At 34.7% G+C, this 24,923-nt stretch overlaps 1 protein-coding gene across 4 annotated transcripts in view; it reads right to left on the bottom strand.

The window, feature by feature from the left end:
- The window catches only part of GSK3B (glycogen synthase kinase 3 beta), a 212,931-nt gene that overhangs the window by 73,130 nt on the left and 114,878 nt on the right, over nt 1–24,923 (bottom strand). For all 4 annotated transcript variants that reach the window (XM_039248912.1, XM_039248913.1, XM_039248910.1 and 1 more), the window contains exons 4-6: nt 12,846–12,956; nt 5,271–5,401; nt 1,165–1,271 (exon numbers count right to left, since the gene is read on the bottom strand). In XM_039248912.1, the coding sequence (XP_039104843.1) occupies nt 1,165–1,271; nt 5,271–5,401; nt 12,846–12,956 (349 nt within the window). The remainder of the gene's footprint in view (nt 1–1,164; nt 1,272–5,270; nt 5,402–12,845; nt 12,957–24,923) is intronic.

The raw sequence follows: 24,923 nt of genomic DNA, 5'->3' as shown, positions 1-24,923 counted from the left end.
GAGAGAGAGAGAGAGAGGGAGGGAGGGAGGGAGGGAGGGAGAGGGAGAGGGAATGGAACTAAAGCAGGCTCCATGCTCAATGCAGAGCCTGAAGCAGGGCTCTAATCCGATGACCCTGGGATCATGATCTGAGCTGACATCAAGAGTTTGATGCTCAACCGAATGAGCCACCCAGGCACCCCTCCCACTTGAATTAAAAGACAAATACTGTTCACATTCTGGTTTTTCTTAATTTTCTGTAAGCGTGATTGGGTTTTTCGGTATCTGCACGCTCTTGTTTGTTTTTGGACTAAGGAATTCTCTTCAGAAACAGTATATAACAATAAAACAACTTTGCCCTCTACCTGCACACCTAGCCTCAAGTTGCTCCTCCTTTCTTAGTGTTGCTATTCACATCCAGCTTATAGTACTCAGTGTTCACTCCTATTAGTGGGCTAAAATGGGGTAGAAGAAGAGGTCATTGAAGACTGAAGAAAACTCTCCCTATTCAATTCGTGCTATAATTAAAGATATTTTGTGAAGACTTCTACAGAATCAGAATTATTAGCCAAACTAATGAAAAATTCAAAACAGAATTAACTATTTAAGAAAAAAATTAGAAAGTGAAATAACGATAATTTAAGAATAAAAAGGTCACCTTTCAATTAAAAAAAAAAGAAAAATTCAAAATTATTTTTTGTGACCTGACTTAAAATTAAATAACCTACTGGGACAGCATAGTAGGAATGTCAACAATATGGCCATCCTATCACTTTCACCATAAACAACATGGATGCAAATTCTCTACTAGTGATCAAGCTCAGAAGTTAGCATTTCAGGGGAATTACAATTTTTAAAAAGAAAAGATACACTTAGGATTGATTTGTTGAAGTTTTAGGTTAAAAATGAATGTTATCATAATGGAACCAGGCACTCATAAAGAATAGCTTTATTTTAGTAAAAATCATAGAAACTGTAAAATAAAATAGTAAATGTATCTTAAATTCTCAAAGTTGAAATTTAAAATACTTTGGACATTTTTGCACATCCATCTTTAAGAAGAAACAGATTTTAGGTCATTCCTATTTTTATATTTAAGTTAAAGTACAGATTAGTAATACTAAATTACCAAAAACAAGATGCAAGTAATAATTACAACCCATTATATTCATATTCAGTACTTACCTATACTAGAGGTATAATCAGTGGCTCCAAAGATCAACTCTGGTGCCCTATAGTACCGAGAACAGATATACGAAACATTGGGTTCTCCTCGGACCAGCTGCTTTGCACTAATAAAAAAAAATAAAAAGCAGAAATTCTTTAAACTAAGTCTAAACCTTAAGAGAAGCTAAATTGCTATCAGTTGTAACACTGACTGTTTATCTTAGATTTACACAATTCATTCACACAACATATAAGAAGGAAAATATAAACCATGACTATCTGACAAAGGAAACAAAATTTTAACATAACAGTATTAAAAAAATAACAGTGGCTTTTAAAGAATGCATTTGTCAACTGTCACTTTAGGAAAAATAGAAAATCATAAAAGGATAAATGCTGAATTTCTTGTAATCCTCTTTTCCTTGAATACTTCTTCTAAAATACAAAGAAGGAAAGGCAGAAAAAGAAGTACCTCCACTCACTTAAAAGCATAATAACAGATTATAATGTAAGACTGAATACTTCTTACCCAATATTTTTTTTTTATTGGAAAAGTTGTATTTATTTATTTATTTATTTTTTATTTTTTTACAAATAGTTTATTGTCAAATTAGTTTCTACATAACACTCAGTGCTCATCCCCAAAGTGCCCTCCTCCATGCCCATCCCCCCCTCCCCCCCACATCCATCAGTCCTCAGTTTTTGTCAGCATTCAATAGTCTCTCATGGTTTGCCTCTCTCCCTTTCCCCCACCATTTCCGCCCTTCTTCTCCCCCTTGGTCCTCCGTCAAGTTCCTCCTAATCCTCCTATACGTGCAAACATATGATATTTGTCCTTCTCTGCCTGACTTATTTCGCTCAGCATAACACCCTCAAGGTCCATCCATGTTGCTACACATGGCCAGATTTCATTCTTTCTCATTGCCATGTAGTATTCCATGGTATAGATAAACCACATCTTCTTGATCCATTCGTCCGTTGATGGACACTTAGGCTCTTTCCATGTTTTAGCTATTGTGGAGAGTGCTGCTATGAACATTGGGGTACATGTGCTCCTATGCCTCAGCATTTCTGTATCCCTTGGGTAAATTCCTAGCAGTGCTATTGCTCTTACCCAATATTTTTTTAATAGAAATTGATCACTCTCTTTTAATTTGACTTCTGCCTCAGAGTGAATATCCCAAGGCTTACAGACTTCAATCTACTTTATTTTTCCACTATGCTGGTCACTTTATTAATTGTCTAAACATATATTACCCAATAAAAGAGACAGGCCCTCCACTTTTGGAAAGAGATAATTTACAGCCTCTGAATTCTAACTATCCTGTCTTAAATTTAGTTACATGTTCTCTAATCCAACTCTCCTTCCAAAATATTTTGTGGCATGTATTTTAAACATTAAAGTAAATTAAAATTAATTTTTTGAGATGTCTCTCAAGATCATTTGAAGATACACTGAAATAAACTCCTGTAGAAGCTAACTATTTTGGCATATGATGACAGCAAATATAGAGGCAATAAAAACAACAAAATCAAAATACTAAGAATGTAAGTAACAAGGAAAGGGAAAACTTTGAGGTAACTGTATAGGAAATCAGAGTAGACACAGATGAAAATAGTCATAAAGTCATAAAGGTTTCGAAGTTTGGATTTTCTTTTCCTCCTTTTATTTCTGGTCAATGATAACTCTTACCTTAACCTGTTCTTTCTTCATTTCAACTTTTGAAGGTGGGAGGCAGTATTTTTTTTTTTAACATTCTCCCCCAGAAACAATTTCATAATTAATAATATCAATCCTTGTTTTTAGGCTGCATGAAAATTAAGACACCTTTTCAGCTTAACTATAAAACCTTTCTAAATCAATAAAATAAAGGATTGTTTTCTGATTAACAAGACAGATACCAATTATATAGTCAGATAATTCACTATAAGATAAAAGAGGTAGTATTGGAAACCCTGCAGTCTACAGATTTCCTCAATACCTGATGAAGCTACCTTCTCTCTCTTCAGGTGAGGCTGCTTGTTACCTTCCTGCCCTTTGAAGGATAAGAGGATCCAATATAGTGACTACAAATAGTTCTGAGAAAGTCCAACTAGCTTTCACCTACTCCTAGGCCTTATTTCATCCAGTAAAGAATTACTGAAAGAGAGTAATACTGTTTTGCTGAAGTCACCACCAACCTGGCACTAAGTATCTAAAGTGTATAGAAAACTCTACTTGCCCAAACCAACTATTAAAAACAAAATAGGCAGCTTGTTATTTAGCAGAGCTATTAAAAATGACCTATTACCATACAAGTGAAATCCCTGTTCCAAATACATTAGAACAAAACATTTTCTATGTCCCAATAAAAAGGTCCACAGCCAACAGCGTTCTGACACTATGGTGAGAAGAGAAACTCCACTGAACTTGATGTCTCACATTCTGTTTACAGTTCATACTAGTCAGTCACTGTCAGCGCAGAAGACACCCTATGACAGTAATACTCGACTGATCTCCGCAGTTTGTCCTACAGATAATAAGCAGTAGTGCTTTGTTTCCAGCAACAGATAACAGATTTGATTTAATATCCTTCAGCCTTTCTGATAGTTGAGGGAAGAGTTATAGTCTGCAAAATGAGCTGAATCCTGCAATAGGTGTCTGAAATCAGAGAACTGTAAAAAGGGGATGGTATGAAGGAGCACACTGTTGTGAGACTAAGAATGAACTCCTGACAGAGCAGATGTACTTGTTTTTTAAAGACATTCTTGAAAGACAGTTTGTGGAAAATATATCTGATATTAAACCTAAATTTTTTTTTTAATTTATTTATTTCTAGGAGAGAGAGAGACAGCGTGAGCAGGGGAGGGTCATAGAGAGAGGGAGTCACAGACTGAAGCAGGCTCCAGGCTCTGAGCTGGCAGTCAGCACAGAGCCCGACGCGGGGCTCGAACCCATGAACCGCGAGATCACGACCTAAACGAAAGCCGGACGCTTAACCGACTAAGCCACCCAGGCGCCCCATTAAACCTAAAATTTTAACTGTGGGTTGATACAAAATATTAGAAAGAGGTTGGAATAGAGATATTAGGAGGTACGGGTCAATATCTATGAAGAGCTAAAAAGTAAGAATTTGTGAGGATAAAAAAAAATGGAGAGAATTCAAGTTATGTTGCAATGTCGTAGGGATTGAGAGGAGAGAGACTCATCTAGGGGGAAGATGATTAAGTTATATGAATATATAAACTCAGTTTCATGTTGAAAGGTAGATCAAAGAGGTACAAGATATGGAACACTATGAAGATCAAAAGGATGAAGTTTTATTACACAACAGAATACTACCAAGGAATTACTGTAAGAAACAGAGTGCACTAGAATTTGCAGAAAAGGAGAATAAGAGACTCATTTATAGAGGAAAAGGAAGAAACCACTGCTACTAAGGTTAAGACTGAAGTGAAAAAAAAATGCAGTAATGAATGATAATACTTTTAAAAAACTATTCTTGAGAATGGAATATAAACACATAGTAAAAAACCATCAATGAAAGAGCAACTACACTATACTCCCAGTTTCCCTTCCTGGGGGCAACCGATGTTATAGTTTTATTATATCTCACTCCAGAAATAAATAATCATATATCTGTATACATGTGGGTATACTATGTGTTTTTAAAACACAAAAAGGAACATGCTATAAATAGTCTTGACCTTGCTTTTTTAATTTAATTATTTCTTAGACATCATTCCTTTTAAATTCATAGAGAGCTACCTCATTCTCCTTTACATTTGCTTGGATTACATTTTATGTATATATACTTTAAATTCATCTGGTCATTTTCCTACTGACATTTATAAATAATGCTGTAATAAAAATCCCTATATATACACTATTTTAAAATATTTCTAAGGGAATGATTCCTAGGAATTAAATTGCTGGATGAAAGGCTATACACATTTATAATTATAACAGAATTTACCAAAGCTATTCTCATAAGAACCTGTACTAGTTTATACTCCCTGAATAAAGACTATGGTATTTTTAGACTGACACTGTAAAAGGCATATATTTCTCTAAGAGCATATGGGGTGGGAGCGTAAGGTAGGGGAGGAATGAAAGAAAGGCGAAGAAAAGAGAGCTAGCTTACCTTCCAAAGTCACAGAGTTTTAAGACAGCTGTATCAGGATCCAACAAGAGGTTCTGTGGTTTAATATCCCGATGGCATATTCCAAAGGAATGGATATAGGCTAAACTTCGGAACAGCTGATACATATACAACTGGAATAAACAGTAAAAATTAATTAAAGACTTACTGCCCCAAACAAATCAGAATCCTTAAACAGTAAATAAAGTAACAGATTTTCAAAAGAGAATAGCACTCAATCTTCCTTTTAAGAGTTTCACGTCATTTCTATATTAGTTAATTGCAGTTGCAACAACGATGTCACATTTGCAACATCCCTTAATAATTTATAAAAGGAAATGTTACAATGTGCTTTATAATTTTTTATTTTACGGACATCTTGCTAAGCCTGCTAAGATGGGCTTCTTTAAAAAAACAACAAAAAACAACAAAAAAAATCAGAAAAGCCAGAGAGGTATTCCAAATCAACAATGACAAGTAACAATGATTAGACCAGAAGCCAAGTCTTCTGATTTTTTAAGTTCATCATTCTTTACAAGTATGTACAATTTCATCTTTAGAATAAGATTGTTTTTGAGATGTCAGCCCTATAGGTTATTTATATAGGGGCCTGAGAAAACTCTTATGTGAGCTGAGAAGACTTATAATCAATGATCTATCAAGACATCAGTAATTCTGTTAATAGCATAGCAATCTTCCTGTAATATCCTTCAGAAACAAGTAGACTTTAAATTTTTTTTTAAATGTTTTATTTATTTCTAGGAGAGAGAGAGAGAGAGAGACAGTGTGAGCAGAGGAGGGTCAGAGAGAGAGGGAGTCACAGACTGAAACAGGCTCCAGGCTCTGAGCTGGCAGTCAGCACAGAGCCCGACGCGGGGCCCAAACCCACGAACCGCGAGATCATTACCTAAGCGAAAGTCGGACACTCAACCGACTAAGCCACCCAGGCGCCCCAGAAACAAGTAGACTTTAAAAGACCATTTAATGGGGCACCTGGGTGGCTCAGTTGGTTAAGCATCTGACTTTGTTTGGCTCAGGTCATGATCTCACAGTTTGTGGATTCAAGCCCTGTGTCGGGCTCTGTGCTGACAGCTCAGAGACTGGAACCTCTTTGGATTTGGTGTTTCCCTCTCTCTCTGCCCCTCCCCCACTCATGCTCTCTCGCTTTCATTTCAATTCTGTTGCAAAAGAAATATACTGAGGAACTGAGTCTGCATGGAAGAAAGGCTCAGCCTCTTATCTAGGGAAGAGAGAGACTTTACGAAGAAAGTGAACAGATCTTAAACTTCTGTTTATCCCAAGGCTGGTGTTTAAATTTTTCTGACTACTCACCTTCTGACCTCTACACGTCAAAGTTATACACAATACAAAGAATTTTTGAAATGATTCAAATTAAGGACACCAGTATCTTGGTTAAAACAACAACGTCAACAAAGACAGTCAAAGGTCAGATAAAGCACTGATACAAGGCATCACTTTAGGAGGCTACTGTAAAGACTTAATTTCTTGAAGTTAACATGAGAACTACTTTCCTTCAAAGGTACTGATGAAAACTACAGCTGAATTTCAGTACATCCTTAATGTTAATACTGAACTAAAGCTGGAAAAGTTTAAGCCATCTTTTAAAATGAAGCATGATGTTGGGGCGCCTAGGTGGCTCAGTCAGTTAAGCGTTTGACTTCGGCTCAGGTCATGACCTTGTGGTTCATGAGTTCTAGCTCTGCATCAGCTCTGTGCTGACAGCTCAGAGCCTGAAGCCTACTTCAGATTCTGTGCCTCCCTATCTCTCTGCTCCTTCCCCACTTGTACTCTGTCTCTTTCAAAAATGTTTTTAAATGAAGCATGCTGTAAAATGAATAGGTAAGATATTCAACTAGGTCAGCATTTTGTCCCCAAAGTTAGAATTAAGGAGTTTAGGTATCCATATAACTCTTTAAAAGCCTCTTAATTCTACCACAGTATTATTGTTCACAGAATCCATCTCCAAGTCCTAAAGCTTACTTTCAGAATTCTAAAAGTTTATTTTTTTAAATTGTTTTAATATTTATGGGTTTTTTGAGAGAGAGATAGAGAGAGAGAGAGAGAGAGAGCGAGAATATGCGTACAAGCAGAGCGAGAGGCCAGAGAGATGGAAACAGAATCTGAAGCAGGCTCCAGGCTCTGAGCTGTCAGCACAGAGGGTGATGTGGGGCCCAAACTCATAATACAGGAGATCATGACCTGAGCCAAAGTCAGACGCTTAATCAACTGAGCCACCCAGGCACCCCTAAAAGTTTATTTACTACCATTAAGAAAATGAGCTCCAAGAAGAAATGGAGTTCACACACATTCATTTACTAAAGGAGAGACTCTACTAACTCTGTGTCAGGACACTAATGTCTAGGTCAGAAATAATCAGTGGGGAAAAAAAGGTTTTCTAATGTGTAGAGCTTAAATGAGGTTGAGATGTCTTTTTACTACATTCATTCATCTGAAAGATCTGCTCTGTATCCATTCTCCTCACTTTATCTTTTGAGAAGATAAAGAATGAAATATACAATTTCATACCTCTCGTGGTTTTTTTGACTCTGTAAAAGTGTATTTATTTTTTAAAAAATGGAGAGGCTTTCTACACTATTAAGATAGCAATAACAGTAACAAGAAAAATAACTTCTCATGTGCCAGGCACTATTCTAAATGCTTTCCATGTATTTTCATTTAACCTTTATCTAAATAGGTACTACTATTTGTATTTTACATACAGAATAAATAAGGCACAGAAGTTAAACAACTTATCCAAATCAGATACTAAATATTCTATACTGGCTTGGATAAGTGTACTTCTTTACTAATGATTTCCATATTTTGTTATATTTTTATTCTATTAAATAAAAATGTAAAAATGTAACCATTAAATAGCTTGATCACTAAATAAAAACCAGGATGACAAACTTAGAAACTCACGAGGTATTCAGCAAACTTTTTAATTCAAGAGGGTTTCACCCTTTTGCTTATTTAATTCTTGTAATCACTCTGAGATGCTCATTTATCCTCATTTTTACAGGAGTGGAAGCCCAATGAACAGTCTGAACAGTTATAATGTTATCAAATCTAACTCTAGTCCAATGTCCTTTCTGTGCTACTAAACCTGTTTAAAACAAACAGTAGAGTAACAATTTTATGATTCAAAAAAATGCATCCAGCTTTCCTGTGCACTCACACCTTGTCCTTAAACATGTCTTTTCAATTAAAAAAAAATTTAAGTTCACAATGATGATTTTCCTAGCATCTGTTTCTGACTTGGATTTTAAAGCTGATTCAGTTATAAATGATGCTCATCAGAAAGCAAAGGTGCTCAAAAACTTAACTTGTATATTAACGACTGTCAACTACAAAGCAGCCTATACTATAAAACTGAAGAAAGGTTTGAAATAATATAATACAATACACTCAACTTCCCCAGAAAAACAGTGGAAGTCATATAATTACAAAGGACTGTAGTTGCCATTTTGGTGACATGTATAGTAAACAACCCTTTACTAGATGGTGAGGTCCATGAAGGCAAGAGTTAATGCATTTATCACTTTTACTTCCATCTTCCAATACAAGTATTTTTCATGAAATTCTCCAGAATATACTTTTAAATTTATTTTTTAATGTTTATTTTTGAGAGAGAGAGAGAGAGAGTCAGAGAGAGAGACAGAGTGCGATGCGAGTAGGGGAGAGGCAGAGAGCAAGGGAGATACAGAATCCGAAGTAGGCTCCAGGATCTGAGCTGTCAGCATATAAGAGCCCAATATAGGGCTCAAACTCACGAACAGTATCATTGCCTAAGCTGAAGTTGGATGCTTAACCAACCCAGGCGCCCCTCCAGAACATATTTTTAATTTAAAAAGTATGATAGAAGAAAATGTACATATTATTTAACAATTTACATAAAAAGGAGGTGGGGGAATAAAATAATTACATACATTTGCTTATTTAAAATAATGGTAGGACCATAAAAAATTTAAATATTTAACTCTGGGGGAAAGAAGGAATAGGGTAGAAGAAACTGGGATAAAAGCTAAACTTATTTGATTATATATATCTTATTTTATAGATTTTACTCTGGAACTATGTAAATATTTTATATCAATTTTGACAAAATTTAAAGCTACATTAACTTAAAAATTTTTTAATGCCATCTATAATAAAAGTAAAATGAAATAAAGCTTAATGAGACATAATCACACAGAGAGGAATTTCAATGTTTCTCTAAAAAATAATTTTAACTGTTTATACTGTTTATTTCATTATACCTAATGAAACATACCATGGGAATAAAAAGAACTGCAAAAAGATCTTAAATTATTTTCAGTTGGTGATGGTAGTGTATTATTATTATTATTATTATTATAAGAGTACTGTATATAGAGTATAGGACAGAACAAGTAATTATACTATCCTTGAATACTGGAGTTTTTAATGTAAGAGAAAGGAAATACAAATGTAGATTGTTATATCCCCCAATATCTAGTTAGAAATGTCAATATATATTGATCTTTGGGATAAAAAAGATACATGTTATCTTTGAAAAAATTATCCACATATTTTCTACTCTATCCACTAAAAACCCTAGAGAGAATAACCAACCATGTAGGAATCAGCACTCCTAAAATTCAGAGTATGGTCTCTAATGCCATTTCTCACTAAAAGAATTGGGTCTCCTGAAGGAAAGGCTGAGTCCAAGTCTGGGGAAGAAATGTTTAAGATGAATCTAGAACACTATCATGACAGAAAGTGAAGAAGCTATTAAAGATGATTAAGACTCATGCAAGAAGTTTTAAAACAAACACACCTCACTGGTCACCTGTGTAGGATGCTATGGGACCAATGCTATGGAACCAACTAATTATTACAAATTTTGGTACATAAAGGGATTATAATCAAATATATGTCCTGTATTTTTTATATTAACTGTGGTACCTGAGGGTAACCAATTGGTGGACATGGGGAAGTTTCAACTTACAGAACTATTCCAGCTAATAAATTAAAAAGAAATAACATTAGAATATCAACATTTTATAAACCTTGATAAATTAATGGATTTAGGCAACGATCAATGCCTACAAGCATCACAAAAAGACAGACATTACATTTCCTTAGGAAAGCTCTCAATAATACAAACGTAGTCTTAAATTTTACAAAAATATATCTAATCACCAATTTGCAGGAAACATTAACACTACAGTAATCCAATAAGCAAAATCCAGATGAAGAAACTGCAGATTAACTGACTGAAGTTTCTTTAACAACAAAGTTTAAAAGTGAGTCTATAAATTAAAAAGAAACATTAGACATAAATCAGCCAATTATATGGACATTACTTAGATCCCAGTTACAACAAAGAAACTTAAAAACATATGTACATAACATATTGGGAATAAAAACAGTAACTAGATATTTAATAATACTAATGATTTACTATTTATTTGTATAGGTAAAGACAATGGCATTGTAACTAAGTTTTTAAAAAGAGAGTCCCTATCTTGTACACATATATACTGAAACAATTACAGATGAAAATAATATTGTGATTTGCTTCAAAATAAAGGAAGTAGGGAATAAAGAATGGTGTTGATGAAAAAAAAGTAGCCATGAACTAGCCATTGTTGAAGTTATATAATGGATACATGGGGGGTTCATTATTACATGGGGGGTTCATTATTTCATTTCCCTTTTTTTCTATTTGAAACCTTCAATAATAATAATAATAAATGCCTAGAACAGCTAAAGAAAAGATCCCAAAGTAAATAAAATTTCTGTAGACAGATATAGGATAAAATCATTTGGCACATTTTATGTTAAATGACGGGAAAATAGGTATTGGCTCAGCTATAGAGCAATAGAAGTCTGCTAGGAGGTAAGTAATTTGGAAGGCAGATTCAATAGAGGTATTAACACAACACGATCTTGGAATTTTACCTTTTTAAAAGAATAGGACATATTTAACCACTTTCATAACACTATTTTTTCCTGTTTTATAGTTATTTATGTAATCTTTTCCCTTCTTACTAGAGGAGGAATAAAATATTTTATTAAGCTTCACATTATTCCACAATCATTTAGCATTTATTTGCTGAATTAGAGTTAGAATGAAAAACTGGTCGAACCACTGTGCACTTCTTATTAAATGTTCTCAATGTTGTCGGTTTTTTAAATCTAGTTTTCTCGTCTTCTGTTACTTGTATTTTATACTACCAAAAATGTTTTCTCATATGGTAAGTTCACCTAATAGACCAATAATGCTATGCTGTGAGCAGGAAAGAGAGAGTACAATTTTACCAACAGAGAGGCTAAGTAGAGAATGGATCGGTAACTCCCCAGAACACTTAACTAAGTACCAAAGTTGGGTCTTAACTTTAGGAACTAAACCCAGAGGCTTTTTTTTTTTTTTTATTCATAAATCTGCCAGTGCTCCACATAATTATAAGAGCTACGAATAGGTAGAATGAAACCATCACCATTCTAAACTGAGAAGTTCAAAGATTACTCGAGATTTAGGGATTTCAAAGGGATATTCTATTATCCTGGTTATCTTGAATAGGACCTTGCTATTTTTTAACCAGAATAAAATAAAAAAGTAAATTTGTACTACAAAAACTGTGTCTTTTAGTTCCTACTATGATCAACACAACCTCAATTGAGTTTGATAAGCCTAAATAAAATTATACTGGAGTGAGATTTTTACATTGCTAGCACTGAATTCAACAGGATTCCTGGGCTCCTTGTCAAATTTATCTAGCTACCAAATTCTTGCTTTGGTACCCATTTTTCTACTATAAAGTTTAAAATTATAATTGTTAAGTAAAAATCAATACTCAATCTTAAAACAGTCACTGCCATTTTCTAGAATCATTTCTATAAAGAATAAAATATAAAAAATTATGTTTAAATATCTATACTTTAAACTTTACTCCTAATTTTTTCAAGGTCATAGCTAAAAAAATCATACTTCAATAATTTTTTTTAAAGATCTGAACCTAATAATAATAATAATAATAATAATGCTTTTAAACATGCTGGATAAATTCCTAGACACTCTGTGACAAATTCTCTCATGCAAGATGACATTAGGTACTAACAATTAAATAATGCCCTAATATGCAAGTCTGTGCATATTTTAAAATTATAGAAAGTTTAAACTTTAGCTACAGATTACAACATATCTATAAACGGTGATATAATATTTAATTTGATCATATATATTTGTTTTATAATTTTATATGATATGCTTGCTCCTATTTTGGTCTATGACATAAAAATAGTATCAGAAATTAAATAAAACGGTGCTAGGGCTAGCAAAATTAAAATGCATAAGTGTCTATGAAAAATTCACTTGTCAGAAAGATGACGAGTTATCTTTAATATCTGAGTCATAAAAGTTTCACACTTTAAAGGTATAAAAGAATTTAACAAAGCTCTAGCAATACCTACACTTTGCAGCTTCCCCCCCTTGGCATTAGATGGCAATAATATAGTTAAAACACATCCAGCACTTTCCTTGCTTCATAATAAATACTTTTTAAAATGGAAAGTTGCTCCATTTTTACCTACCTTGACATAGATCACAGGGAGCGTCTGTTTGGCTCGACTATAGTGTCTGGCAACTCTGTACACTGTTTCTGGAACATAGTCCAGCACCAGATTAAGATAGACTTCATCTTTCTGAAAGAGTTTATTAAAAACAAACAAACAGAAAAAACAAATTTAGAAACTGGTCTTTTAAAATTTCAAATTAGAATAAAATCCTATATATTCACTTGCTCAGATTTTTTCCTACTTATTCAGACTTTTAAGAAAAGATTCATGCATTCAATTTTAATTACACAAAAGTAATTTGTAACGTAACTGTAACAGTAAAAGCAAGTCTACTGCACCTTTTTACTTACGATTTCACGGAAAAAATCATAGCCATTTCAACACTGTTAAGATTCCTAATAATATTTAAACTATTATTTTGGTTATAAGATTTTAGAGGATATCACCTGTCACAAACTTTAATCTTTTCTTTTAAATGTCTATTTATTTCTGAGAGAGCAAGCGAGCAGGGGAGGGGCAGAGGGAAAGGAAACAGAATCCCAAGCAGGCCCAGCATCATCAGTGCAGAGCCCCACATGGGGCTTGAACTCAGAAACCGTGAGATCATGACCGGAGCTGAAACCAAGAGTCGGAAGCTTAACCTGAACCACCCAGGTGCCTCACAAAATTTCATATTCCCTAGTTTGAGAACCAGTACACTCATATTCTATAAGGAAAGCTGAGTAGTAGAGTGAGTAGAGTGAGTACTGAACTGGGAGCTAAGATTTCCAGCCCTTGATCTGTGCTAATACATGCAAGTCAATCTCTCTAGGCTTCATTCCTTAACTACAGTATGTTAAAATTGGGCTGATGTTCTTCAAAATTTCTCTAACCTCTACAAAAAAGAGTCTATGGTTGTCTAATAGTCTATAGTTACTAGAATAACCTCATTTTCTAAAAGTAACTGAAAGAAAAAGAATATATATATTATAAAGAGGCAAGTTACCATACTCATAAGTTTACCGCAGGTCATACGTTTAAACATCCTTTTTCAGCAGCCTAAAGACACCAATCCACGATCAGTGAAGAGAAAGAAGGGAATTCCAACTAAGTACAAAGTAGGAAAGAGGAAGAGAATGCTACCCTTATCCTATTCATGTGAACAATAACAGATAGGTAAAATGAAACAGAAAACAAAGTTGGAGAATCAGTGCATTCAAATCCAGAATTGGCTACTGAATGGGAAAATCTGTAAGTAAACAAACTCACAATCTTCCCAACTGGAAATCATGTTATCTACCAAAAGGAAGTGAAAAATTTCAATTTTCAGCATTTACTGAGCATTTTCTTTGTCAGTAGCCACTGCAAAGGAAGTAAGGGTGAAGGTATAAAAGAGATGACATCTAAGCTGAGTATGAAAGGAGCTTTTAAGGCATAGAGAAAACTATATTCAAGGTGTGGGATCAATGAACACAGCAGAGCTCAGGAAATAGTTTAGTGAAGCATGCCATTGACTCTATTACCTTTTCATTAATGCTAACTCTTCTGTGTTCTCTCTTCTCTCCACATCCAGCTTAAATTCCATCATCTACCATTGCCCTCACTCTCTAACACAGAGGTCAGTAAACAACAGCAAAGGACTGATGTCTGTTTTTTATAAATAAAGTTTTATACCAGCAAAGCAATGCTCATACATGTATGTATTGTCTATGTTTGCTTTGGGGCTACAATGGCAGAGCTGAGTAGTTATCACTGAGACTACAGCCTACAAAACCAAAATTATTTACTATCTGGCCCTTTATGAAAAAGTGCCAAGTCATACCTGTTCAATAAACCACAACCCTGGTTAAAACCAGCTTTCCATCCATTCCATGCCTGCACCTGAACTGCTGAACATGGCTACAAAGAAACCTAAAACTGTGGTGCTTGCTTCTCACATTAAATTCATCAAGAAATTCAATTGGTCCAGCAACCATATATTTGCCTAGTCCATTCACTTTTCCAAAGTACTGTACTTGATTTTTTTCTGTCTTTCTCTTTGATTTCTAATACCTCTCTTTCCATTTCACCCTCAGCTGATGAAACTGCTTGCTCCACTACATGTACCCATCGATAGCAACTAATCCCATATGGTCTTCCTTCCCTTCTCTAACTAAACCAACTAAGCTCCTTTTGAAGGTAAACCCTGCTACATGTAATAAATAATAATAATAATGATAATAATAATAATACACACTATTCTGCTTTTCCTAATCATAATCAGTACTTCAGTAATTTTCCTCTCTCCATTAATTATTCTCTCTCTTTGGGAGCATTACAATCTCCATACAAACTTGCTGTTATTCCTCCCATTGTTAAAAAGTAAACTCTAATTGCACTAATTACCATCATATTTTCTGGCCTCCTGTAACAGTAAAATTCCTCCAAAGAGGTGTTTAAACTGACATTCTCCCATACCAGTCTCTTCTCATTCTCTCTGAAACTTATTCCAGTAGGATTTCATCATGACTACTTGACCAGAATAGTTCTTCAAGATCAGTAATCCCCCTTGTTGCTGAATCCAATGCCAATTTTCAGTCATCATTTTATCCCTCCCTTTCTACATGACTTAGCACTATTATTTAACATAGTTGGATTATGTTCCCTTCTTTTGAACACCTGCTTCACTTGGGTTCTAAATCACTTGGGTTCTAAAACACTATACTCTTCTGGTTTTCATCTTACCTCAAAGACCACTCTTTGTGCTCTCCATTTTTGGTTCATTCTCTTAAGAAATGGAGGATCCCAGGGCTCAGTCCTTCAATCTCTGTTCTTAATGTAAGCTCACTCTTGTGATGATCTCATCCAGTCCGATGGTTCAACGGTACTCTACACTGATGACTCCCAAATTCATATATGTGCTGGACCTCTGCCTTTAACTCTAGGCTACTATGTCAAATTGTGCACTTAATATGGCTCGGGCTAAAAACCTTAGAATCATCATTAATTCCCCACCGCCATCTTTCTCTCATATATATACATACACCAAAAAATATTAATGCGTTCACCTTTAAAATTTACTCAGGATCTAACCACTTCTTACTATCTTCACTGCTACAACCTTAGTCTGAAACACTACCACTTCTCACCTGGATTACTGCAATATCCTCCTAAATGGTCTCCTTGCTTCCAGCTTTACCCCTTCAATTTTATATCAACAAAACAGAGGTTAGATTATAGCTCTTCCAATCTATCTCATTAAGATTTAGTCTTATAAGTGGTCCACAAAGGCCTCCACAGATACTTCCTTATTTTCCTGTCCTCTACTTTACTGCTTTCCCCATGGCTTGCTCATCTCTAATGACAACAGCTTTCTGCTATTTCTTCAACACATTTGGCAGGCTTTCACATTCAGGGCCTCTTTACTGATCACTCCTTCAGCCTGGAATGTTCTTCCCTGAGACATACACACACACACACCTCACTTGCCTCAACTCCTTCAAATCTATGCTAAAGTGTTCTTGTTTTAGAGTGGCTTTCCTTAATTGGACTTTCCCCAGTTCCTCTACCCCACACTCCTACCTTCCTTCCCCACGTTACTTTTTCCCCATAATATTTATTGCTTTCTAACCACATAGTTTATTTTATATTGTCTGCTCCCCGCCCCCTAACTAAGCTCAATGAGAGGTAAGATTTTTGTCTGTTTTGTTCACTGCTCTTTTCCACTTAGAATACCACCTACCACATAGTAGGTACTCAATAAATATTTGCTGAATAAATTAAGCTCAGAGGCAATGAATATTATTTAAAAATTAGGATGACAGTTTTACAGGTCTGCTTTAACTCAAACAACACTGTGCAAAGTGGGATATGGAAAAGCGGGGCAGGAGGAGTTGGGAAGGTGAGAGTGAAAGCAGTGTCAGCCTCTAGTAACCTTCTACAAGAATCCAAGGCATATACCAGGACTTAGGCAATAAGGACAGAAAGAAAAGGGAGGCTGGGAGGGGCAAGTACATTGGCTAAACATGAGAGTAACAGAGAACTAGAGAAACAAAGAAGTTGAAATTAATTCAAGTCTCTAAACTTGGGCAACTAAACAGGTAATGCAACAGGGGAAGCATAAAAAGGAAAAGGTGTGAAGGAAAAAGTTAGAACTTTTACTTAATGGATCTTGGATCCTAGAACATTTTAGGTGGCTATGTTTCTCATAGGTAGTTGGAAACACAGGTCAAGTGAAAACACAGAAAGGAAGAGCGGATTACAGCTAGAGGTTTAGATAACATCTAATTAAAACTATAAGAACAGCCTCACTCACCTAAAAAGAATGTGGACAATAAGAGAATGATAAGAGAAAGTGTGGAATCCTGGAAAACACTAACCTTATGAAGCAGAATACATTAGGGGACATCTTAGTAAAGACTAAGAAACAGAACGAAGAGGCGTGGAAAAAAACAACAACAAGGAAATTTCAACAATGACGAGATGTGGAACAGCAAGGTGTTTCAATAGCAAGAGGGATAAGGACTGAAAAGTTTGTTAGATCTGGAATATCACAGTTGAATGATGGTCCTGGAAAAAGTGTTTCAGACCATGGTGACAGTAGCACCAACCTATACTAAGATTAAGAGAGGATAGATGGCAGGTGAGAAACAAGGCAGCTAATTTCGTTTGTTCTTACAAAATCCCTAGTGGTAAATGTAAAAAGAAAGCTGGGAGTTGATCTTGAACAGAAGCAAATCAAAGAGAAATTGTTGATGCACTTTTCATTTATATTTTTTTTAATGGCTAAAAGAGACCCAAATTTATTTGTAGGCTGAGTGGATAAGGATGGAAAAAAGTGATAAGAAAGGAAAGAAAAAGGGATAACTAATGAAGCAATGTTCTAGAACAACATGAGAAAAGAAAACAAGATCAGAGAGCTATACCGTGTAATTAAGAGGCAAGGTTAGCATGAATCACATAAAACACAGAAGTCCAAACTCTGCTTATAAAAGTTCTGTAACCACAAGCAAATTACTTAACTTCTCTCAGCTTCAGTTTCCAGTAAAATCATGCTAATGATGGCATCACTTTAAAAGACTATCATGAGATTATAAGAAATAATCTACAAAAAGCTCTTTGAGTACATTACATGGTACATAATAAAGACTCAAAGTTTCACTACTATCATTGTTAGATGACACCACATTTTTCTTCCTGTACATCTAAAATAAACTGATTAGGTTAGTGAGAATTTTAAGTAAAATTAAGTGTATGTTTAAGGACCCTCTTTCTTGTAAAATAAGAAATAAGGTCATTTGCAGAACTAAAGGCAGGGAAGGTAATGTTGCAGGCTAAGAGGAAAATCTCACAAGGTGCCTGTGTGGCTCAATTAAGCACCCAACTTTGGCTCAAGTCATGATCTTGTGGTTCATGGGTTCAAGCTCCATGTGGGGCTCTGTGATGACAGCTCAAAGCCTGGAGCCTGCTTCAGATTCTGTCTCCCTTTCACTCTGTACCTTCCCGGCTCAAACTCTGTCTCTCAAAAATTAAATTAAAAAACATCAAAAAAATTTTTAAATTTCAGAAATCAAGATTCAGACAAGAAGTTCCAAGTGAAGTTGAGGTCCAATAAAAGGAACACATAGACAGAACACTCAACTGGTGTCAAAGGGATGTGCACACAGAATTGAAGGGATGGTAAGTTTGGGGTTTCAGAAACTAATACAGCTATTAAAGCTATCCTTTAAAAAAAATGATTTAATTACAGGGTTTCTTAATTTTAATAAATCATTTGACAGAGTTAATTATGATATATCATGATTTATGAATGACTTGAAGATATGATAGCACTGTATTACAATTTAATTAATTAGCTAAACAGTTATACCAAAAGTGAAGAAAAAAATGAAAACATAAATGTCAAATTCGAGAAAGGTTTCTAGTTGTAGGGCTATAAGCTCTGTCCTTCTCTTGTCCCAATCAATACTTTCATATATGATTTCATATATTAGGGGTTGCAAAAGCAAATGCTTTCAATGGCTAAGCAAAAAATGTAAATGTGTGACACCAAAATGTGTAATGCAATAAGGGATAATGATGATAAATCAGACAGATAGTACAAAGCTTAACTGAAAGCATCCTAATTCATAAAAATACTAACAATGTGCTAGCCAAATATAACACATCAGGGGATAAATGTGGCAATTTACAATTTCTGACTTTAACACAGTCACCAAAGACTAATACAAACCTAAGAAGAATGGTTTAAAATGGAAGCCCAAAGAAGAATTTAAAGAATTCTAATATCCTGGAAACCTATAATATTTAACAAAGATAAATATAAAACCCTATGATTAAACTCAAAGTATCAATTTATTATGTAGAATGACAGATAAAATTTGACAGTAATTCAGTTGGAAAATAAATGATAGGTGTAACCGAAGAGAACTCAAAAGGTAATCTACACTGAGGTGCAGTTAATGAAAAACTTAACGCAGTATTAGATTACAGTTGAAGTATTGTGTTCAGATCGGTAAAGATAATTCCACTCTACCTGGCACAGTTCAGGCTTCATTTGACATACTGCTAAATATCCATTTTTAGGCAATGTATTTTATTCATAATATTAAAAAAGCAAAAATACACCAAAGGAAGGTTAAAAAAAACCATGTCTAGTATAGACTGAATGTTCTAATCTACTACACTATGAGAAATTTGGGGCTTAAATTTTATTTAGACTACTGCTTTGCAGATTAACATAAACCTGTCTCTTTGCTCAAATATATTTAGTTTATTCACTCCATTAAGTATCAAAAACTTGTAACTTCTTGAGAACCATAGAGGAAGTCTATTTTGTAGGTGAATTGTAAATGCCCATATACGTGTAAAAGCAGTCATTTTGAATGCCTTCAGTTTCCAAGACATTGAAGGTGTTTCATATTTAAAGGCACTGTGAACTACCTTTTATTTCATTGTTCTGTGCTTGTATTCAAATCAAATCCACTTTTTTTTTTAAAACCTAACTGGGTCCTAAAACTGGAAACCAAAGCAACCAACTAATAACACTATCACTGCTCTTGATTTGAAATAAATGGGCTCAATAACATCCTGTTCTTTAAATGCTCTTATTAAATTTACAGACAGATATTCTGCTAAATTAAATAGTCAGGAATAATCCATGAGAAGAGCCCATCAGTAGGAAACATCAAGTATAGAAAATACTAATATTTTCATATTCTAAAAGTAGTTTTGTTTAGAGGGTCATGAAAAATATAATTCATGGGACATGGTATGCAAATATTTTTAGAAGAAAGGACCAGGACTCAGCATTTCTATCACTTGTAATTTTCAAAAATATCTAGGTCTGCCATTTTCTCAATGTAGTCTCTCTTTTAGGTTACTAGACAGAATATCTGAATACTCACAAATTAGCTCTAAGCTTTAAAAGCCAAACATAAAAAGACAACATGTAAATAGTATCATCTGAATGGATACACCTGAAAACAGTCTACACACATAATGAGAAAGGACTAATTTCAAAGAACAATTACTAGGCTTCCCAAAAATTTGCTAAGGTGTCACTGCTACATATCCTTTAAAATGATTTTGCTAATATACAAAATGGATCTTACTCAGAAATCTCTTAAAAATTACATGATGTACAATTTAAGGAGTATTTCTCTCAGTTTTTCTAGTTATCACTTTTATTAATAAATTACTCTCTAACTGCTGGTTATCACTCCTCTGTGAACTCTAAAACTATTCAGTCAGGAAGAAACTTAAGTGATAAAACTTTGATCACACTTAACTAAACAAGAGCTGTGACAACTCCATCCAACATTAGGAAAACAGACAAATAATTTTTGAGGTCAAGGAAACAAAACTACTTAAGGTTGCAACTTTTAAGCAAAATCATGCCATATTTGTAAAAATTAGATGGCAAGTGAAGCAGCCTATCACAGAACACAATAAAAGACATTCAACAAAGTAGACAGCCGAGGATTCTCCTCAGAATTGGGTTTAGGAACTTGGACTAGCAAAACCATCCCCCCAAAACACAAAAACTTAAAAATGAATGCCCCTTCTCCAATGGGTGTGTCAGGGCAGGCCAGAGAAGGGGAATAACATTAACAGTAAAGTGAGTGGATTAGAGAAAGGGAAATATTCTTTTGCTTGGAAGGGGTGGGAATGGGGGAAAGGGAGACAAGTACCTGGCATACAAGATTACGGCAAGCTGCATACCCATCTCACACTACAACACAAAATACCAAAACCATAAAAAGTTTTTTAAAAATCCAAAAACCAAACTATAAATCTACCAGAAGAAAACATGAGTGTGTTTGCAATAGTGGGGGCAAAATACCTATAAGCTATTAAGGAAAATGATTCCATCTGGATTATATAAAAATATAAAACTTTTATACAACTTCTGGAGGGGGGCAGCCAAATTTTAAAAAGGACAATATTTTTGTACACCACAAATTATTAAAACTAATTAATGAATTCAGTAAAGTTGCAGGGTATAATATTATCACAGAAACCTGTTGCATTTCTACACACTAATAACAAAGCAGCAGAGAAATTAAGAAAACAATCCCATTTATAATTGCATCAAAAAGAATAAAATACCTAGGAATAAAATTAACCACGGAGGTAAAAGACCTGTACTCTGAAAACTATAAAACAACGATAAAAGAAATTGAAGACAACACAACAAAAAGATATATCATGCTCATGGAGAAGAATTAATATTATTAAAATGTCCATGCTACCCAAAGCAATCTATAGATTCAATGTAATCCCTATCAAAATACCAAGAGTATTTTTTCACAGAACTAGAAGAGATAATCCTAACATCTGTATGGAACCAAAAAATATCACAAATACCTATAACAATCTTGATAAAGAAAAGTGAGGCTGGAGGTATTACAATCCCAGACTTCAACTTATACTACAAAGTCATAATAAAACAGTATAGTACTGACACACACAAAAAAACCACATTGATCAATGGAAAAACCAGTGAACTCAGAATTAAACATACCCTGGTCAATTAATCTACAATGAAGGAGGCGAGAATATAAAATGGGGAAAATATAATCTCTTCAATAAAAGGTATTAGGAAAAATAGATAGCTAAATGCAAAAGAATAAACCAGACCACTTTCTAACATAAAACATAAAACTCCTTGAAGAAAATATAGACAGTACATTCGTGGGACATCTGCCTTAGCAATATTTTTCTGGATCCTCCCTAGAAAAGGACTACAATAGCAAAAATAACAATTAGGATTATTATCAAACTAAGAAGCTTTTACACAGTGAAAGAAACCATCAACAACAAATAAGACAATCTACTGAGAGAAGATATTTGCAAGTGATACACCCGAGAAGGGGTTAATATCCCAAATACATACATAAGTCATACAATTCAACACCAAAACCACCTCAAATAATCCAATTAAAAATGGGCAAAAGACCTGAATAGCTATTTTCCCAAAGAAGTCACAGAGATGGCCTACAGGCATATGAAAACATGCTCAATCTCACTAATCATCAGGGAAATGTAAATCAAAACCGCAGTAAGATATCACCTCACACCAGTCAGAATGGCTAGTATCAAACAAGATAAGAAACTACACAAGTGTTGGCTAGGATGTGAAGAAAAGGGAATTCTCGTGCACTGCTGGGTAGGTATGTAAATTGGTGCAACCATTGTGGAAAATAGTATGGACATTCTCCCAAAAATTAAAACTAGAACTGACTGTGATTGTAGCGATTCCACTTCTGGGTATTTACTTGAAGAAAATGAAAACACTAATTTGAAAAGATATATGCATCCCTATGTGTACTGCAATAGTATTTACCAAGCCAGGACATGGAAGCAACCTAGGTGTCCATTAATAGATGAATGGATAAAGAAGATGTGGTATACACACAATAGAACATTACTCAGCCATAAAAAAGAATGAAATCTTACCATTTGTGACAAGATGGATAGACCTAGAGTCTTTATGTTAGTGAAATAACCCAGGCTAATAAAGACAAGTATAATATGTTTTCACATAAATGTGGAATCTAGAATACAAATGAACAAACAAAACAGAAAGAGACTCATAAATACAGAAAACAAACTGATGGTTGCCAGAGGGGAGGGGAATGGGAGGATAGGTGAAATAGGTGAAGGGAATTAAGAGGTACAAACTTCAACTATAAAATAAGTCAAGTCACAAAGACGAAAAGTACAGCATAGGGAATGTAGTCAATAATATTGTTAATAACTCTGTATGGTGACAGGTGTAAATACAGTGATCATGGTGAGCATTTTGTAATGAATGTAGTTGTCAAATCATTATGTTGCACACCAAAACTAATATCACACATTGTATGTCAACTATAATTTTTAAATCTGCTCACATGTGACAAAGGAGTAATAATTTTTTTTAAATGTTTTCATTTATTTAGAGAGGCAGAGTATGCGTCAGAGTGGGGATGGGGCAGAGAGGGAGGGAGAGAAATAGAATCCGAAGCAAGCTCTGCACTATCAGCGCAGATCCCCATGTGGGGCTCAAACTCACAAACTGAGAGATTATGACCTGAGCCAAAGTCAGATGCTTAACCAACTTAGCCACCCAGCTGCCCCTAATTTGTTTTGTTTATAATACAAACAGCTCATTAATTATGACCTAAGTCAGTAAGAAAATACTAGCATTCTGATGGAAAAAAAATGAAAAGGGACATAAACAAATGGCTGATAACAGTCCTACCAACGACCAATAAAAATGAAGATGCCCAACCTCATTCATAAATAAAGAACTATAATAAAAATAACAATGAGCTACCACTGTTCACCTATCAAATTGGACAAGAAAACTCAATCTGGGAAAAGTATGTATTGGGACAGGGTCATTGTCCAATATGCACTATTACACACTTCTGCTGAAAACCCAAACTCTTGCAACTTTTTAGGAAATCAATGGGCTAATATAATACATCCCAAAGTACAGATGTACAGAGATCCTATTCAACTCAGCAATGCCATTTCTAGGAATCATGTGTATGAAAACATGTGTCTTTGCATGTGCGCACAAAAAGACGGTTGGAGGCGTACCTAGGTAGCTTAGTCAATTAAGTGTCCAACTTGGGCTCAGGATCTTGTGGTTCATGAGTTCAAGTCTCATATCAAGCTCTGTGCTGACCATCAGAACCTGGAGCCTGCTTCAGATTCTGTGTCTCCCTTGCTCTTTGTCCCTCTCCCATTAGCTAGCTCTCAATCTGTCTGTCTGGTCTGTCTGTCTGTCTCTCTCTCAAAAATAAACTTAAAAAAATTTTTTTTAAAGTTGCAAATTTGTGGAGAGCAAGAAATTAAAAATCATCTGCATGTCAGAAAGTAGAGACATACTCAAAAGCAACACTAAACAAAAGCCCACATTAATGGGGTTTATCAAAGGAACACAGAGGCTAACTGGAAAGAGCTCCCACAGGCCAAAGCTGGAACAATCTGATCAATAAAATACATGACTAAAAAGATTCATAAATGGGGGAGAAAAGACCATTTCTCATGCAGAAGAAATCCAAATAATTTATATAGCCAATCTGTTCTTAAGGAGAAAGAACAGAAGTCCTCCCTTCTGAGGTGTGGATTTCCTTCCGAAGGACAGAGCATGGAAAGCGGCAGGGGTGGGGGGAAGCAGCGTAATTTCACAGTGGAGAAAACTGAGAAGTGTTAGGTCAACCAGATGATCAAGGTTAATAACATCCACAAGTTGTGCTAATGGTAAGTACCCTTGATACGATGTGATGAAAACGGCACATTTTTCCAAATAACCAATTTATTATGAGATAAGTATGAGACAAACCCCAATAGTGAGGCAAGCAACCAGTACTCCTCAAAACTGTCAAGGTCACCAAAAACAAGGAAAGTCTGAGGAAAGTCTGCCACAGTCAAGAGGAGCCTAAGAGACAAAATAACTAAATGTAATGTGGTAGCCTAAATGCGATCATAGAAAAGAAAAAAGACATTAGATAAAAACTAAGGAAACCTAAATAAACTAAGGAATTTAGTTAATAATAATGTATCAATATTGATTCATTAATTCTAATAAATGTAACCATACCAATATAAGATGTTAACGACAGGAAAATTGGGTGCAGT

Source organism: Hyaena hyaena, unplaced genomic scaffold (assembly GCF_003009895.1).
Source record: "Hyaena hyaena isolate Hyena2069 unplaced genomic scaffold, ASM300989v1 scaffold_321, whole genome shotgun sequence".
In the NCBI taxonomy this organism is placed as follows: domain Eukaryota; kingdom Metazoa; phylum Chordata; class Mammalia; order Carnivora; family Hyaenidae; genus Hyaena; species Hyaena hyaena.
This window is presented reverse-complemented; position numbering and strand designations above follow the sequence as displayed.